Raw genomic sequence first — 15,580 nt, forward strand, 5'->3', positions numbered from 1 at the left:
GTTCTATTTAATTCGATGTTAACTCTCTTGTCTTGTGTGTTGATTGCCTGACTAGGTTCACTTATGGTGTTGTCATACTTCCATCTCCTGTTAGTGCCAGGGAAGATTTGACTGAAGAGACAGCATTTGCCCCCCACAGTATAGGGGTGATTTCAGTGCTGTATTGCTCCTGTAACAATGCACTGACAACAGAAATGTCCAACAACTCTTCATATTTTCCATTTTGGCAATATTTTATGTCCTGTCCTGTCCTGACCTGACCTGCCCTTCTAATTTTCGTGCTGCCTATCAGTTTTGGATCGTTGCATGGATGAGTCTTGTGATGAAAACTTGGTTTCAGATTAATCCCTTGGTTCCTTCTGTTTTCACAAACTACAACTCTACTCTGAGTTGTTCCTTGCAGTTATCCTCCTACTTTTTTATCCATCCATCTCACCTTGATCTTTTGTTTCCATTTCAGGGACAGTAAAGAGTCAGACCTATTTTGTTTGGTTTTTTTTAAAAAATCTATCCACCAGGAATGGTGTCACTGGCTCGGATTTATTAACCAATCCTAGTTGCACTTGGAAGACAGTGGTGAGCTGCCTCCTTGAGGCCCACGTGCTGTAGGTAGACCCACAATCCCTTTGGGGAGGGAGTTCCATGATTTTGACCCAATGACAAAGGAGTAGCCCCTAGATGTTAATGAGTACTCTGCAGGATTGGCAGGGCAGTTTGTTTTTTGTTTTTACTTTTGCTATTGTCTTTTCCAGTGTCTCAGCCGATGCTTGGCAGTCCGTCTACTTGCTTTTCATTTATTCTTGTAGCGATGTCTAGGCCATTTCTGGACAGTTCAGAGTCCATCCCTTTGCTGTGGGTCTGGAGTCACACGTAGGCCAGACCAGGTGAGGATGGCAGCTTTCCTAACCTGAAGGACATCTTGTGAAGCAGTTGAGATTTTCTGATCATCAACCATGATCTCTTGGCCATCAGTAGATTCTTTAATGCCAGGTTTAGTTTGAATTCAAATTCTTCCATATACCATGGTGAGATTCAAAGCTAGGTACCCAGAGCATTCGCTAAGTTTCTGGATTCATGTCTAATGTTTAATTCCACTAGGTGGTCATCACCTCTTAATCTGGTTGGATCTTAAAATGTTAAGTTGCATTATAACGCATGCCTTTTGTGTTTCTTCCAAATATACATTATGCATTTCTTAAAATCATTAGAATGTTTTCACGTTGAACATTTATAACATTTTCAACTTGGACTTTTCCTCACACAGTGTGTTCCATGCAGTAGAATAGTAATCTGGCACCTGGAGCCTCATACCCATAATAGTGCTGTGACAGCTATTGGTTGTGAAAGTCTATCTGCTTTACTAATGTCTCCCTTCAGGGACAGGAATCTCCTATCCTTCCCTGGTCTGGTGTTTGTGACTCCAGGCCTACAACAATGACGTAGACTCTTGTTAACCAGCCTCAAATGACCCAGCCAGCTGCTTCAGTTCAAGAGTCATTGAGGAGGAACTACAGATGCTGACCTCTTTAAGCTGGTGACACACACTCATGCAGTGAAGAAATTTTTAACCACAGGCAACTTTTTTTTTTCCACTTGCATTGTCTAGCAATGTACAGGGTTGTGATTGATCCTAAAGGGCAGAAGCCTTATTTATCAGCAGCGTGTGATATTATCATTTAGCACCACCAACTGTTAATGGGGAAACCACCTGGCTGGCTGTGGCTCTAACCCTGCGCACAAGTAGCTTGCTGCTTTTAAAGTGGTGACGCTGGTCATGAAGTAAGATCCGCAGAAAATTCGGGCAACAAAATAAAGTGCACCCAGACCTAACTTGTGAGGGGGTGGGCTGGTGTGAATGAACAGTGGAATGTTCATGAGACTTATGATTTTTAACCGTGGCAAGAGAGGACCTTGCTAAACAAGCTATGACTCCCTTGGAGTTGGGAGGTCATGTTGCAGCTTGACAGGGCATTGGTTAGGTCTTTTTTGGAATACTGTGTGCAGTTCTGGCCTTTTTTTTTTCATTCATTAATGAGATGAGGGTGCTGCTGACTGCAGCATTTATTGCCCGGAGGGCAGTTCAGTCCACCACGTTGCAGAGAGTCTGGAGTTACTTGTAGACCAGACCAGGGAAGCATGGCAGTTTTCTTCCCTAAAGGACATTAGTGAACTAAATGGGTTTTCCTAACAATCAACAACGGATTCATGGTCTTAGATCCTTAATTCCAGATAAATTGAATTCAAATTCCACCATCTGCCATGATGGGATTTGAACCTGGGTCCCCAGAACATTACCTGGGTCTCTGGATTAATAGTCCGATTTAACACCACTAGGCCATCACCTCTCCCTGCTGTAGGAATGATGTTGTGAAACTTAAAGGTTCAGAAGATTTACAAGGATGTTGCCAGGGTTGGAGGGTTTGTGGTATAAGGAGAGGTTAAATAGGTGAGTCTCCTCCCTGGGGTGGGGGAGCCCAGAACTAGTGCATAGAGCTAAGGTGAAGTGGGGGGGAGGAGATTGAAAAGGCACTTGAGGGGGCAGTGTTTTCATGCAGAAGATGGTGCGTCTATGGAATGAGCTGCCAGAGGACATGGCACAGGCTGGTACCACTACAACATTTAAAAGGCATCTGGATGGGTACGTGAATAGGAAGAGTTTAGAGGGATATGGGTCAAATGCTGGCAAATGGGATCAGATTAATTTAGGATATCTGGTCAGCATGGCTGAGTTGGACCGAAGGGTCTGTTTTCATGTTGTACATCGACTCTAACTGTAATAACAACAGTAACATGCAGTCTGTTTGAACAAATTCCATTGACCTTACTGCTTAATACAAGGAGAAATATTTGAGTGAATTTTGTTTTTGAGGCAACCTTGACCTTATCTGGTAGATTATAAATGTTATTGTGACACTGATGTTCAGTTTAGTGTCTGAAGATAATTTTGAGTGCTTCATGTTTGAGCGGATTTATTCTGGGCATGAGTTTGCAAAGATCGGTTTTCCAACTGTTTGGGAGTTAAATAGTTTTCAGTACGTCAATGAGTTAGCCATGACTTGTGCACCTTCCAGGGTTATGTCTGTGTGTGATGGTAAAGTTTTGTGTTTGCTCCTTACGTGCGATAGGTCCGGGTGATCCAGGGGAGGGAGCCAGCCCATTTGATGAGCATGTTTGGAGGAAAGCCGATGGTTGTTTACAAAGGTGGGACCTCCAGAGAAGGTGGCCAGACTGTTCCTGCAGACAATCGCTTGTTTCAAGTCCGAGCCAGCAGCTCTGGATCCACCAGAGCAGTGGAGGTTAGTTTTAGTACTGTCTCTTCATTCCTCTATCTTCCAGAATGAATCAGTTTTGTTAAAGCTTGTAAAGGCAGATCCTTACTTTCAGAGTGATTTTAGAAGGTCCTTTTGGACTTCTTTTTCTTTTCACAAATGTAAACTAAAAGAAAATTTATTTAAAAATGGTCTGCTTTCACTGCATGACAAACATGAACTTTTTTTCCAGTCCGCGGTTCCTCCTTGCAGGAATGCTGTGCTGCCTGCAGGTGTCACTGATGTACCTATACATGAGATGCAGTGACTTGGAACTGAACTTCCTGGTGTGGCTTGTACCAAGTGTAATGCAGAAGCAAGCTTTGTTTTTCGTATGAGTTCCAGTTAGAGACTTATTGACCATTCTCTTTCTCCCCTCCCACCCGAAAGCAATGTGACCCTTGTCCCGAGTCCCCCAGGTCAGGCCTTCCCAGCAGCAGTTATCCTGGAGATAGTCGGATCTGAGGTAACCAAGTGTAGAGCTGGACAAACACAGCAGGCCAAGCAGGAAAGCTGATGTTTCGGGTCCGGACCCTTCAGAACCGAAAAGTCAGCTTTCCTGCCCCTCTGCTGTGTTCATCTAGCTCTAAACCGTGTTATCTCACGTATCCTGGAGTTGTCTGTCATTTGGCTCCCACCGTCCCTGTGTGTTCACTGGGCAGCCCCCAGTGTTGTTGAGGCTGGTCAGTGGCTTTGCTCCTTGCCATATGTTGGGCCATTGGGAATGTTGGACACTCTCTCTGGGCTGTATAGTTGCTGCCAGAACCCAGGAGCCTCGGCTCCTTCAGTATCATCTTCCTCCTGGCGTTGTGCTTTCTGTGAGGTATGTCTTTTTATCTTATCTTGTACCAGAGTGGGTGCTGACCAAGGCTGAAACTGAATGTTGGTCCAGCTCCTGACTGTTTCACCTGAGGATTTCACCCCCGTCTTCCCTCTAATTGCCTTGCCCGTTACTGGCCAAATTCCCCTGAAACACCAACATCCAACACCTTCAGATGATTCAAAGGAGCATGTAGAGAGGGACTGGAGTCACTGTGCAATCAGTTTCTCCCACTCCAAAACCCCAAACCCCATTAACTCTGTGCCCTCCCTCCTTTCTAAAGAGGCCTTTTTTTGTTAATTTTGGTGCATGCACAGTGGAATTACAGGAATAGTTGGAAAACCAGAATACTGCCTCAGGCCTATTGCTTATTGCACTGAATGGAATTTGGTTAAAAGATCAGCCTTATGCAGGGAGACATTGACTAGGAAGTTTACAGATTTAGCTCCCACTTTTTGTAATAACTTGGAGGTGTATGCACATCCCCCGCTATTCTGACTCTAAAGGGAATGCCAGAGAGAATCAGGAATTTTTGGCTTATTGCGACAGCAGGTGGATTACCATTTTGCTTCCAGGCACTGGAATTGGTCTGTGTGGTTTATCTTTGTTTAAAACAAAAAAAACTTTGATTTGAGTGGGGGTTAAAAAACAATTTTACACCGACATCAAAGACTCCTGGCAGATCCCATTATTCATTTTATGTTTTCAATTTTTAAGACTATATATTTGTAAGCAGTTGTTGGGGTGGAGGTAGTGTGGTAAAGAACCTTTTGGAAAGGTGCAGTGGATTTTTTTTTGAGGAAGAACAGGGTCAACTTTTTGTTTGGTTATTTCACCCCTTCTCTCTCTCCCCACCCTCCAACCCCTGAAATATCCCCTGGGACCTCAGAGTTGCTGACTTTCCAGAAGTCAAAGGTTAATTTGTAAGATGCAGCTGTAATTAACCCAAGATCAGTTTTTGTTTTCATTTGACAATGCGACAGTATTGGCAAGGTGGGTTTGTTAGATGGAGTAGTTTTTGGTCTTGTAGTAGACGAAATTGCAATAATACAACGCTTTTGTAACCATTGGACTTCATATGATACAAGAATTATCTCCTGAGAAGTTTCCCTACGTCACTTCTGACGTTGGAGGTATAGCCGCCAGAAGATGCTCAGCTCTGCAGTATATTGTCTCCAAGAATACCTGTGCTTTGTGCATCCATTTATAGTGACAGGCGGTGCCTCTGTTTAACACTTTTCATTGGCACCCCTGACAGTGCACCATTCCCTCCAGCTCTGTCCAGGGTGCTGTTGGGTGCATTTTTTGGGGTTTATTTGGCACTCTAAGTCTAGAGTGGGAATTGGACCCAGGGCTTCGGCTTGAGGCAGGAGTGCTACCAGCAGAGTCATGATTAGCTGGTTTGGAGGGGGAGGCAGAGTGTTGAAACAGTGAAAATTGCCATTTTGAACTAATGTGTTGCAATTTTAATGGTCAGACAGTTGTAGGGGCCCAATAATATCCTCAAGAAAGTAATCAACCAGAAGGACACTCAATAGGGACCTTGATCTCGTGAGGATTAAATGTAAGATCAGGCAAAGAAAATGTCATTCCAGAGGGGCCTGGAAGAATAGTTTGTTTTAACATGGACTTGTTGTGCTGGGGGGAGATTTTGGTATCAAATGTGGTACTGGTCAGAACACAAATGAAAGTGAAATGCTGCAGTTTCTGGAAATCTGAAACTAACGTTGTTCTAGAAACTTGGCAGCATCTAGAGGGAGAGAGAGTGAATGTTTCAAGTCTGGTTCTAAAGAAGGGCCACAGCAGACCTGCACTATTAGCTGTGTCTGTAGCTGCTGAGTTAGCAAGAAGCTGTTATGCAGGTAGTCTGACTTCCAGTGAAATCTTCTGACTCTGCACCAGGTATTGACCAGGATAGCAAACCCCCTGTTTTGCTTGGGTTTGCCTGAAAACCAAGTCCAGAACGGCGCATGCGCGCGCGCGCACACACACACCAGAACTACAGCATGGAGCGACATGTGATTGGGATCGACTCCTAAAATAGTGAAGAGTGGAAAATACATTATTCTCAAACCATGTGAAGCGTCTGTTGTGATTGCACCTTGTTTTAAGTCCCACTGATTCGTTCTCTTTCAAAAAAAACAGTTCTTTGGTTTTTAACTATCAGCTAGAGCTTGGTGGGTGGCACTTTTTTTTGTTTTCTTTCTTTTTCCTAAGTCGCAAGGTTCTAGGCTCAAGACCCACTTGGGCTGGGCACGGCCCTTTTTTCTGCTCCCATCCCAGACCCCATGCTGTCTTTAAGAACTGATCTTGAACTAAGACTCCACCTAATGTTCAAGGCTGGCACTGTTTTGTAGAACAGGGCAGTCATCCAGTGTTCTGGCCAGTATTTACCCCTCATTCAATACGTGGTCTTTCTCACACTGTTGCCTTTGGGAGCTCGCTATGTACACATTGGCTGCAGCACTTCTGCTGTTAGTGGTGCGTGCATTTCAAAAAAATGTACTTGAGTTTGGAAGCACTTTGAGACACATGGTGACAGTGCTATAGAAAAGCAAGTCAGTCTCACTAAACGAATTCTGTCATGTGTGGTACCTTAAAATGGGAATACTGGTACACTTTCGGATGTATTCGGAGAGGCCCTGAGGCATGATGAAATAAACTGTATTTGGAACTGGGCTTTTGGAAGACAGCATCTGGACTCACTGTCATGCACTCTGTTCCCAACAGGTCGATGTTGTTGCCTCCAACCTGAATTCAAATGATGTCTTTGTTCTGAAAACTCCTGAATCATCCTTTGTCTGGGTTGGCCATGGAGCCAGTGACACTGAGAAGCAAGGTGCCCAGCAACTGCTGGACATACTGGGAGTCAGTGCCTCTGAAATAACAGAGGGCAGTGAACCAGGTGAGTTACAGTGAACCTGCACTCCCTCTCGTAATAGACCACTTATTATTCATTCATAATTTGTGCAAACTTTGATTTTCCTATAATGCTAGTGCAAGCAAAGCAGGAGTGTCACATCACAGCTACTACATTGTCTCAATGTGTCTTCAGTTTAAAGTGGTCTTGATGGGCCAAATGGCCTGCTTCCACACAGTCGGAATTCTGATTCTAAAAGATGGTTACATATGGAGTATAAAAATTATTGTGATCATTATGGCATTTTTACCAGTAGCATAGAAATATACAACGTGGATTGCTTCAACCACTGACAGTAATAGGCCATAGGAAAGTCTTTACGTTGTAGTAAATGTGCTGATTGAACCTTGTGTGCAATCATCAGTGAGGCTTGTGATGCCATGGTCGTGTCCCCCCCTTCTGAGCCGGGACATCTGGGTTCATGTCCCAGATGTTCATCACATCTCTGAACAGGTTGATCAGTAAATATCCAGTCATCAGTGTGCACCCTGCATGTTACTTTGGAGAAGTTTGAATAATGTATCTGTTCCACTCTTTGCTGCTCTGGTGACAGATGAATTCTGGACGATCTTGGGTGGAAAGACAGATTATCGCACTTCACTAAGACTGAAAAACAAAATGGATGCCCATCCTCCTCGCCTCTTTGCATGTTCGAACAAGACTGGGCGCTTCATTGTGAGTTTGATCTTGTAGTTTTTGGGCCTTGTTTTTTGGGAGTTTTTGGCTGTGATACAGTGGTAACTTTTTTTTTGCAGCAGGTAGGCTGAGGCCAAAAAATCAGGTCGTAGTCTAGAGCAGCTTGCTTTGAGGTTTGCAATGGCTGACTCCCATCACATTATTGAGCAATGAACTGATGACACGAGGCCTATCTCCAGTCTGGTTCGTCTGCCCAATGTGCAGGGAACTGAGCCTTTAGCAGAGTGTATAGTCTGAGCACGAGGGGGAACTTGGTATTGGAGCGGCGTGACTGGACTGTGTAGTGTAGGCTCACTTCACAAGGCTTGGATTTTTAAAGTCTGGTTACAGCCTCATTGAAGTGACAACCCACTGGTGCTGTGGTAAACTCCATACCTGATGCACATCAAGTCTCAGACCCCACCAACTTAAATTTGGAATAACTTTGAGGTAAATCTTTATGTAAAGATAGAGAAATATAAATAGTTTTTACTCCATTTCCAAAGCAGATGTTGAAAGTAGAGATGTACTGGTTGGGGTAATAAGGCTCCAAACTTGAATCTCCTGTTTCTACTTCACAAATGATTTGGCTTGAGAAGCTCCATTCAAAGTGCCCAATAATCACATACAAAATTTCCCCAGTTTGAGATAGAGCTGACCTAAGTTACAGAATGGAGAAGCGATATTACTGATTTTGTTGTTAGTATTTACACTAGCCCAAGAAATGTCACCGCTTGATATAGGTGGGAAAGTGAACCTGGTGGATTGTGTCACAACAGCTAACTATGGAAGACTTTGGTCATAGTGACACTTGACCTATTTAAATAATGCAACACATGAGTCACTAAAGGCAATACGATGCTTGACTTTGTAACCAAGACAAATGCAGGTGACAATCAGAATGTGTTGTGCTCTGTTGCCCAGAATGTTGGAGATAGTTTGAGCCATCAAAGCTCACTCACCTTTTCAGGGTTCTGTTACGAGGAAAAACCTTTTTAACTGCTTTTGAGAGGCGTTGTTCATACTGAAATCATTGAGCTTTTTGTAAAATTAGTATATTTTTTTAAAAATGCAGAATTTGCAGCCATGTACCAAGACCAGGGTAGCACAGAGAATTATGGGGTCTAACTAAAATGGTAACAAGAGCGAGCATAAAGGGCAGAGGATGGAAGAAAGCTCAAGTGGTGTATTATGCTGACGTGACCACCTATGCTTTGTAATCTCAACAATATCAGGCTGATATTGGACAAATTCTTTACTCAGCATAATTTGAGGCGTGGGCTGGATTTCCAGATATAAAACTGAAAGCCAGCCCATTGGATTCTACGGAGAGTGAGTGAGCAGGTTTTGGAGGGGGGGGGGGTGCTCCTTCTCTTTGACATAGGCCAAGTGGTTTTGTTTATTCATAATTCACTGTATCAGGTGAACCTGGCTGGAACATGTGCCTGTTCACACTGCAGCTTGAGGCAATAGCAATAGAAGTGGAGAAACAGCAGGAAATGTCTGCTGATGTTGGACTGAGGACTGTTCTCGTACAATATTTTTGGCCATGTGCCATTTTTCTCCATATTGCAGCTTGCTGCAATATTCAAACGATCTCTGCGTCTGATACAAGTAAATCCAGAGCAGCTGGATGTTGGGATTTCTCTCAGGTGGAGATTCTATATTCTAGTACTTCCTGTTTATGCAAGAGTAGGAAATGAAGGAATTCTAATCCCCAAGAACATTTCTTCCACAATAAGATACGTAATAATTTTTTCCATTAACTCCAAACTCTTGCAGGGTTGTGGGGTGAAGGTTGGCGGGGGGTGCGTGGTGCGGGTGGGTAGGGGTAATGCATTGATTCACCTGGAAAGCATTTACACAATATCATTACCTTGAACTGAAGTAATTGTTGGGCTTGAGTTATCTAACTGGGCATAATGTCTTGTGTTTAAAATTTTGTTTTTACAGCAAAATGGTTTAAGTGCATGTGAGACTGATTGATTTAGCAACTTGAATTCCATATCTCTCTTTTTAACATCATGCAGTGTCACCAGGCTCTTAGGAGCATGGTTAAACAAAGCTTTGATGTTTTAAATTGTACAAGGATATATTGGAATGGGTGATCAAAACTTAGTTGGAGAGGTAGGATGCCCTTTACAACCTAAAGGAAGATGTTACATTGCTCATCAAAGGAGAGAATGAAGGATGTTGGCCAGTTTGGAAGGGTGTCGGGTTCATGGGGTGGGTGTCACAATTAAGCGATGTCAGTACCATTTAACGCATGGCTTTATGCTGCATTTAACCTGGTTTTAGGGGAGGGGGTGTTGGTGGGCGTGGATGTGTGCAGGGCTGTGCTCTTCACTGAGCCCAAAGGAACTTATGGATTCCAATATCCGCTTCCTTTAGAGTCCTTACAACTGCACCGTGACTACTTGAACATTGGTTTTCCATTTTCTTGACAGATTGAAGAGGTGCCTGGTGAACAGATCCAGGATGATTTAGCCACCGACGATGTCATGATTCTTGATACGTGGGACCAGGTGAGACATTTGATGCTGGGCCATATCGGTTTGTAATTGCAGACAATGCTGTGGCTGTCATGAACAGGATATCATTCTGGGTATCATCTACCTATTTTATTGCCAGCTGCTAATTGACCTGGAGAAGGTGGTGAGCTGCTGTAACTCACCTGGTTTGGGGTCATTCACGTTGCTGTTTTAAAGATCAAGCTGCAAGATTTTGACCCAGAAGGAGTGAGTGAATAGCGACTAATTCCTGAGACAGGGATGTGGTGTGCAAGTAATGAGCTTCCTGTTTCTCTGCTACCTTTTATTTGTCGAGTTGGTAGAAGTCATGAATTTGAAAGACTGAGGGGAGTTGCTGTAGATGCCACAGTGCTGAGTTCAGAGGGACTGAATGTTACAAGGGGATGGGATACAGCTCAAATGCACTACTTTTTCCTGAATAATGCCAAGCTGTTTGACCGTTGGAGCTACACTCATCCAGGCAAGTAAAAAATCTTCTGTCAAATTCCTGACATGACCTGAATGTGCAATTGCACGGGCATTTTGTATCAGTGGGAAAAACTTAGTACCTGGAGTCCCACTGTACAATGCTGGCGTTCTGTGTCTCTCGCACGCACGTGCTCTCTCCTAGCCATTTTTAAAATTTGTACAGGAAACCAGTGTTTATCTTGAAATTTGCTCTTTTTTTCTTTCCATTACAACTGAGTTCGTGGTGTTGGCCTCTTTTTTTCTAGGTGTTTGTGTGGATAGGTAATGAAGCACATGAAGAAGAAAAAGCTGAGGCCCAAAAATCTGGTAAGAATGCGGCACCGAGCGTGTTCATTTCGGCACCACTACCTTTTTTAATTAGCACTAGCAGTCCCCTCATCTCCCACTGACTTGAGGAGAGGGTGATGTTTTTGTTTTGTAAATCCCCCAGCGAGTCCATGGAGTGGAAGGTTTTTCTGTGTTTTTAACTATCCAGAGCTGACTGACCATCTCTGTGGAATATGCTGCTCCAGGCCCCATAATGAGAAGTAACTCCCTGGTTCATTTGCCTAATTCCATTGGAACAGTGCGATTTCTTCCTTTTCCCTGTACAATGTGTACAGTTGGGAGAGGAATTTTGAGTGCATTCAACTGTACTGAAAGGGCTCCCTGTCACAACTGTTACCCAACCCAGACTTTCTGGGACCAGCATGACAACCTGGAATTTCTCACTTTTTTTGACTTGGTGACTGTTTTGGTCACCTGTCAATGTTTTAATTTTTTGATCACTTCTTCTAGTTAACAATACTGTCCAGTGTAACAAAAATGTCGCCAGATCAAAGAATTCTCATAGCTTGGGAAGGATGCCAGAATATGATAGAGCTGGTGTCCTGAACCAAAGTGTGAGGGTATGAGGTTCTGTCAGTTGATCAGTTGTTCCACACCTGAGTGAGAGCAGCAGGGTCTGGTGACAAGAGGAATTCCCACAGAAAAGCCCCTTTTTAAATCACTGCTGAAGAACAGTGTCTGGATACAACTTGCAGGCTCGTTTTTTTTTGAATGGCACCACCAGTGTTGAGTCTCCTGTCGGAATTAATTTATCATCTGGTGTAGATGGTAGATGCCAACTTGCACTGTTTCTTCGGAGGTGGGGAGGATGTATGGGTGCCCTCCAGTGAGGTAACATGCAGGATTAGGGTGGTGTCTTTGGAAGTTAGTTTCTGGAATACTAAGCAGAAAAAAATCATTGATAAGAGATAATGGAAACTGCAGATGCTGGAGAATCCAAGACAACAAAGTGTGTAGCTGGATGAACACAGCAGGACAAGCAGCATCTCGGGAGCACTAAAGCTGACATTTCGGGCCTAGACCCTTCATCAGAGACTCTCTGATGGGTCTGGGCCCGAAACGTCAGCTTTTGTGCTCCAGAAAAAAAATCATTGGTGTTTTCTTTCTGCTTTTGAACTCTTCACTCATTAAGTATTGAATAAATTGGAGATGGGAATGTTGTTTGACCAAGAATGCCTCCAGAAATGTCAGATGGATTGGGAACCGAGGTAATGGATGCTGAAGGGATGTAACTCCTTTCAGTGTAGTCCCTCTTTTTTTTTTACTGGTGTAATAACTAAAATGTTACTAGTCTTCAGTAACTTTTTGAAAGAGCACCATTTACTCAGTGCTGGGGGGGCAGGGGGAGAATTTGTGAGTTTGGGCAGAAATGTTGATGTTCTTTTGTAGTGTCATGAGTCAGTTGTTGGCGCCAGGCCTGTGGTGTGGGTGTTGGGTATAATGATTTTAAGTAGTGCTTATGTTTCACTGGAAGGGTTAATTGACTTATTTCTATTTCTTCTAATTAATATTTAGAATATTACTTTGTCTTGTGAATTGTGACTTAATGATCACAATGCTGAGGGGGCTGTGATACATATACCTTAAAGTAGTGTAAATGCTCTAATCCCACTGCTAGGGGGAGCATCCTTCTGCCAGTTCAGTTGTCCACATGGGCTGTGCAAGGAATGTGCACCTACGTAATGTCGCTATGAAGTGAATATATTGCACAATCGCCTTGTGACACAATGAACAAGTTTTATTATGTGCTGTGATAGTCTTAGTTTGAGCCAAGTCCCCAGTCACATGTGCAACCACAAAGAAGCTGTTCAGGAAGTTGCATGTGGATTTAGAGGGGAATTGAAGGGTTGATCTTGATCACCACACTGCCCCCACGCACACGTGTGTATGCACATTGAGTCATGTTTGTATGTACTTGGATTCAGCACTTTACATGCCAGCCAGGATTGAAGGCTGTTGCGTAGTTTGCCAGTAATCCCACTTTTCCCCAGTCGCATTGCAGTGAGGGGTCCAGAGGCCATGCGGTGCTGAGATGGATTATATGGAGCTTTTAATGTGAGAACTTCCCAGTAGTACAAAGACTTTACCTTTTTAAAGGATCACCATTCACTACTGTACTTCTCTCTCCAATCTAGCGAAAGAATATATTGAGACGGATCCTTCCAACAGGGATAAGAGGACGCCGATAGTAATTGTGAAACAAGGTTTTGAGCCTCCCTCGTTCACTGGCTGGTTCCTGGGATGGGATTACGATTACTGGAGTGTCGATCCCTTCCAGCGGGCCATGGATGAACTTGCTGAATCCTAAAGCCTGGGAACGTTCCCTACTATCACGCTTTTTGGTCTCTTTAAGGAGCTTTGAAGAAATATGAATGTTAGTCTTGCCCACCATGAGCACTGCTGCTTACTGCAATTTTTCCGTGCAATATTTAGGCTGTGTTTGGCATTTGCCACGTGATGCTGCCACCTGCTTTCAATAATTAATGAATAAAGATTGACTATTTGAGAGCAAAACTTGGTTGTCTTTGCCTAAAGTCTGTTTCATTCCCAGTTTCAGACGTGCACTCAGTTCCTGGTCTGACAGTTACATGCTTTCTCTTCCCCTCTCTCTCTGAATTAAATTAAATCCTTGCATTTAGGGTTGAACTGTGGAATAACTAGAGGCTCTTTTGAGGAAATGCAATGTCGGAAATGGAGCTGCTAGATGTCTTGCACCAAAACCTCCCACAGTCAGTAACATGATAAGGGATTGGATCGTCACTTAGTGATGTTAATTTGAAGGGTAAAGAGTGGCCAGGTCAATGGGTGAGAATTCTCCTGATCTTCAATATTGCCCTGGGCCCATTGAAGCCTTTGCTGGAAGGCAGGTGGGAAATGGGTTGACTGGGGGACAGAGATTCTGCTCTGAAAGCACAGCACTTGGCTACAGGAGGTGAGAGCAAGATTCCAACTGTAGTTGTCCCCCTGTGTTCTGGATGAAGCCGTTCCATAATACTGCAGTAGTGTATAGGAACATTAATAGACCATTCAGCTCCTTGAGCCTGTTCCAATCAAAGTAGAAGCTAATTAATTTTGAAAAGGTTGTGGGGTGGGGGGAGTGGTGGAATCTTGTGTATTATGCAGGACCTGTTCAGTCTTCAGTAGCCGCAACTACAGAAGCCTGCTGAGTGTGACAACTGAGTACAGGATGAGAAATACTCCTCATGTTAAATGACCTTGTCTCTTCCCAACACACACACCCCATGCTGTCCCCTCCATGCCTTTACAGATTCTCCATTCAGCCTGGGCTTTTGTCTAACCCTTGGTCACCATTATTGATAGGCTCCTCCTGTCTCACTAGTCTGAGGTCCTCTAGCTTACAATGTGTCAGTGCAGAAGATTATTCCTGTCCATATTGGAGCCCATACCCAATAAGGTGCTGCTGACTACTACCAACAGGTTTAGGTCACCAATCTAAGGAGTTGCTAGTTTTCTCAATCCAGAGATAACTGGAAAAAGAAATACTGATCCCTAAGTTAGGAATATTGTCACAAGCTAATCAAGTTAGATCTCCCATGCTAACATCCGCTTCTAAAAGCCTTATGCCAATGAATTTTGTTGTAGTAATTAGGGAGTTTGATTAAAACATGTAAGATCCTGATGGGTTTTGACTTGGAAAATTGGACAATGTTCCCGCGAAAGGGAGAGTCAGGAGCTGGGGGTCACTTTTAAGGTCACTTTTAAGGTCACGTGTCATCCATTTTGTTTGAGATGAAGTGAAGTTTTTTTTTCCTTCGGGGATCAAGAGTCTTATGGGACTGTCTTAACAACAACTGCGGAGGCAGAGTTCTTGAATATTTTTAAGGTACAGGTAGATCCTTGCTAAGTAAGGGCTAAGGTCATTGGGTACGTGGGAGTGCAGATTAGAGATTCTGTGAACTGTGAAGCAGACTTGAGCTGGTAGGTCTACTACTGCTCCTCACTTGGGTATATTATAGGTTTCTTGTTGCATTAATCGAAAAGAGCCATTAACCATCAGGGCTAGCTGGATGGCTTCCCAAAGTAAATCGGAGTCACTTCAGATCAAGAAGAGTTTGTCACTTGCTGTCTCTCTGACTGGGTTCACTCTCAGGAGCCAGGATTGAACATTATCATTGGCTGTTGCATGCAGTGTGGCATTGTGACTGCCTGTATTTGGGCTCTGATATTCTCTCCAGTGTTTAAACAGCATATTACTGGCACGTAGAATGCACACTGAGGAAATGGTCCCAATCTCAGTGAACAAGACCAAATTTGCCCCAGTATAGAATGGTGCACACCATCTGTACCTGTTGGCTTTAGTGACTGGTCTGAGTTGTTAAGCCATCGATGCTAATGGCCATTGCTTGCCGTTTGGCACTGAACAGGTACCATGCTCAGCTTTCTTTAAGGAAAACAAGAAGCAAAATTGTTTCTCTGCCAGATAATGGGTACAGCCTAGCTTTAACAGTGAGTTGAATGAAGTGGATTCCATTGACTGGCAGTGTGCTATTGTTTGGACTTGTGTGTCGGG

General features: G+C 43.7%; 1 protein-coding gene across 1 annotated transcript in view; it reads left to right on the forward strand.

Annotated features, from left to right (window-relative positions):
- Window positions 1–13,567, forward strand: part of gsna (gelsolin a) — a 74,252-nt gene extending 60,685 nt beyond the window's left edge. The window contains exons 13-18 of the mRNA XM_059638301.1: window positions 3,126–3,296; window positions 6,859–7,033; window positions 7,602–7,723; window positions 10,171–10,248; window positions 10,968–11,028; window positions 13,185–13,567. Of these exons, the coding sequence (XP_059494284.1) occupies window positions 3,126–3,296; window positions 6,859–7,033; window positions 7,602–7,723; window positions 10,171–10,248; window positions 10,968–11,028; window positions 13,185–13,357 (780 nt within the window). The 3' untranslated portion in view covers window positions 13,358–13,567. The remainder of the gene's footprint in view (window positions 1–3,125; window positions 3,297–6,858; window positions 7,034–7,601; window positions 7,724–10,170; window positions 10,249–10,967; window positions 11,029–13,184) is intronic.
- The last annotated feature ends 2,013 nt before the right edge of the window (window positions 13,568–15,580 follow it).

The sequence above is a fragment of the Stegostoma tigrinum genome, chromosome 29 (assembly GCF_030684315.1).
Source record: "Stegostoma tigrinum isolate sSteTig4 chromosome 29, sSteTig4.hap1, whole genome shotgun sequence".
Lineage (NCBI taxonomy): Eukaryota > Metazoa > Chordata > Chondrichthyes > Orectolobiformes > Stegostomatidae > Stegostoma > Stegostoma tigrinum.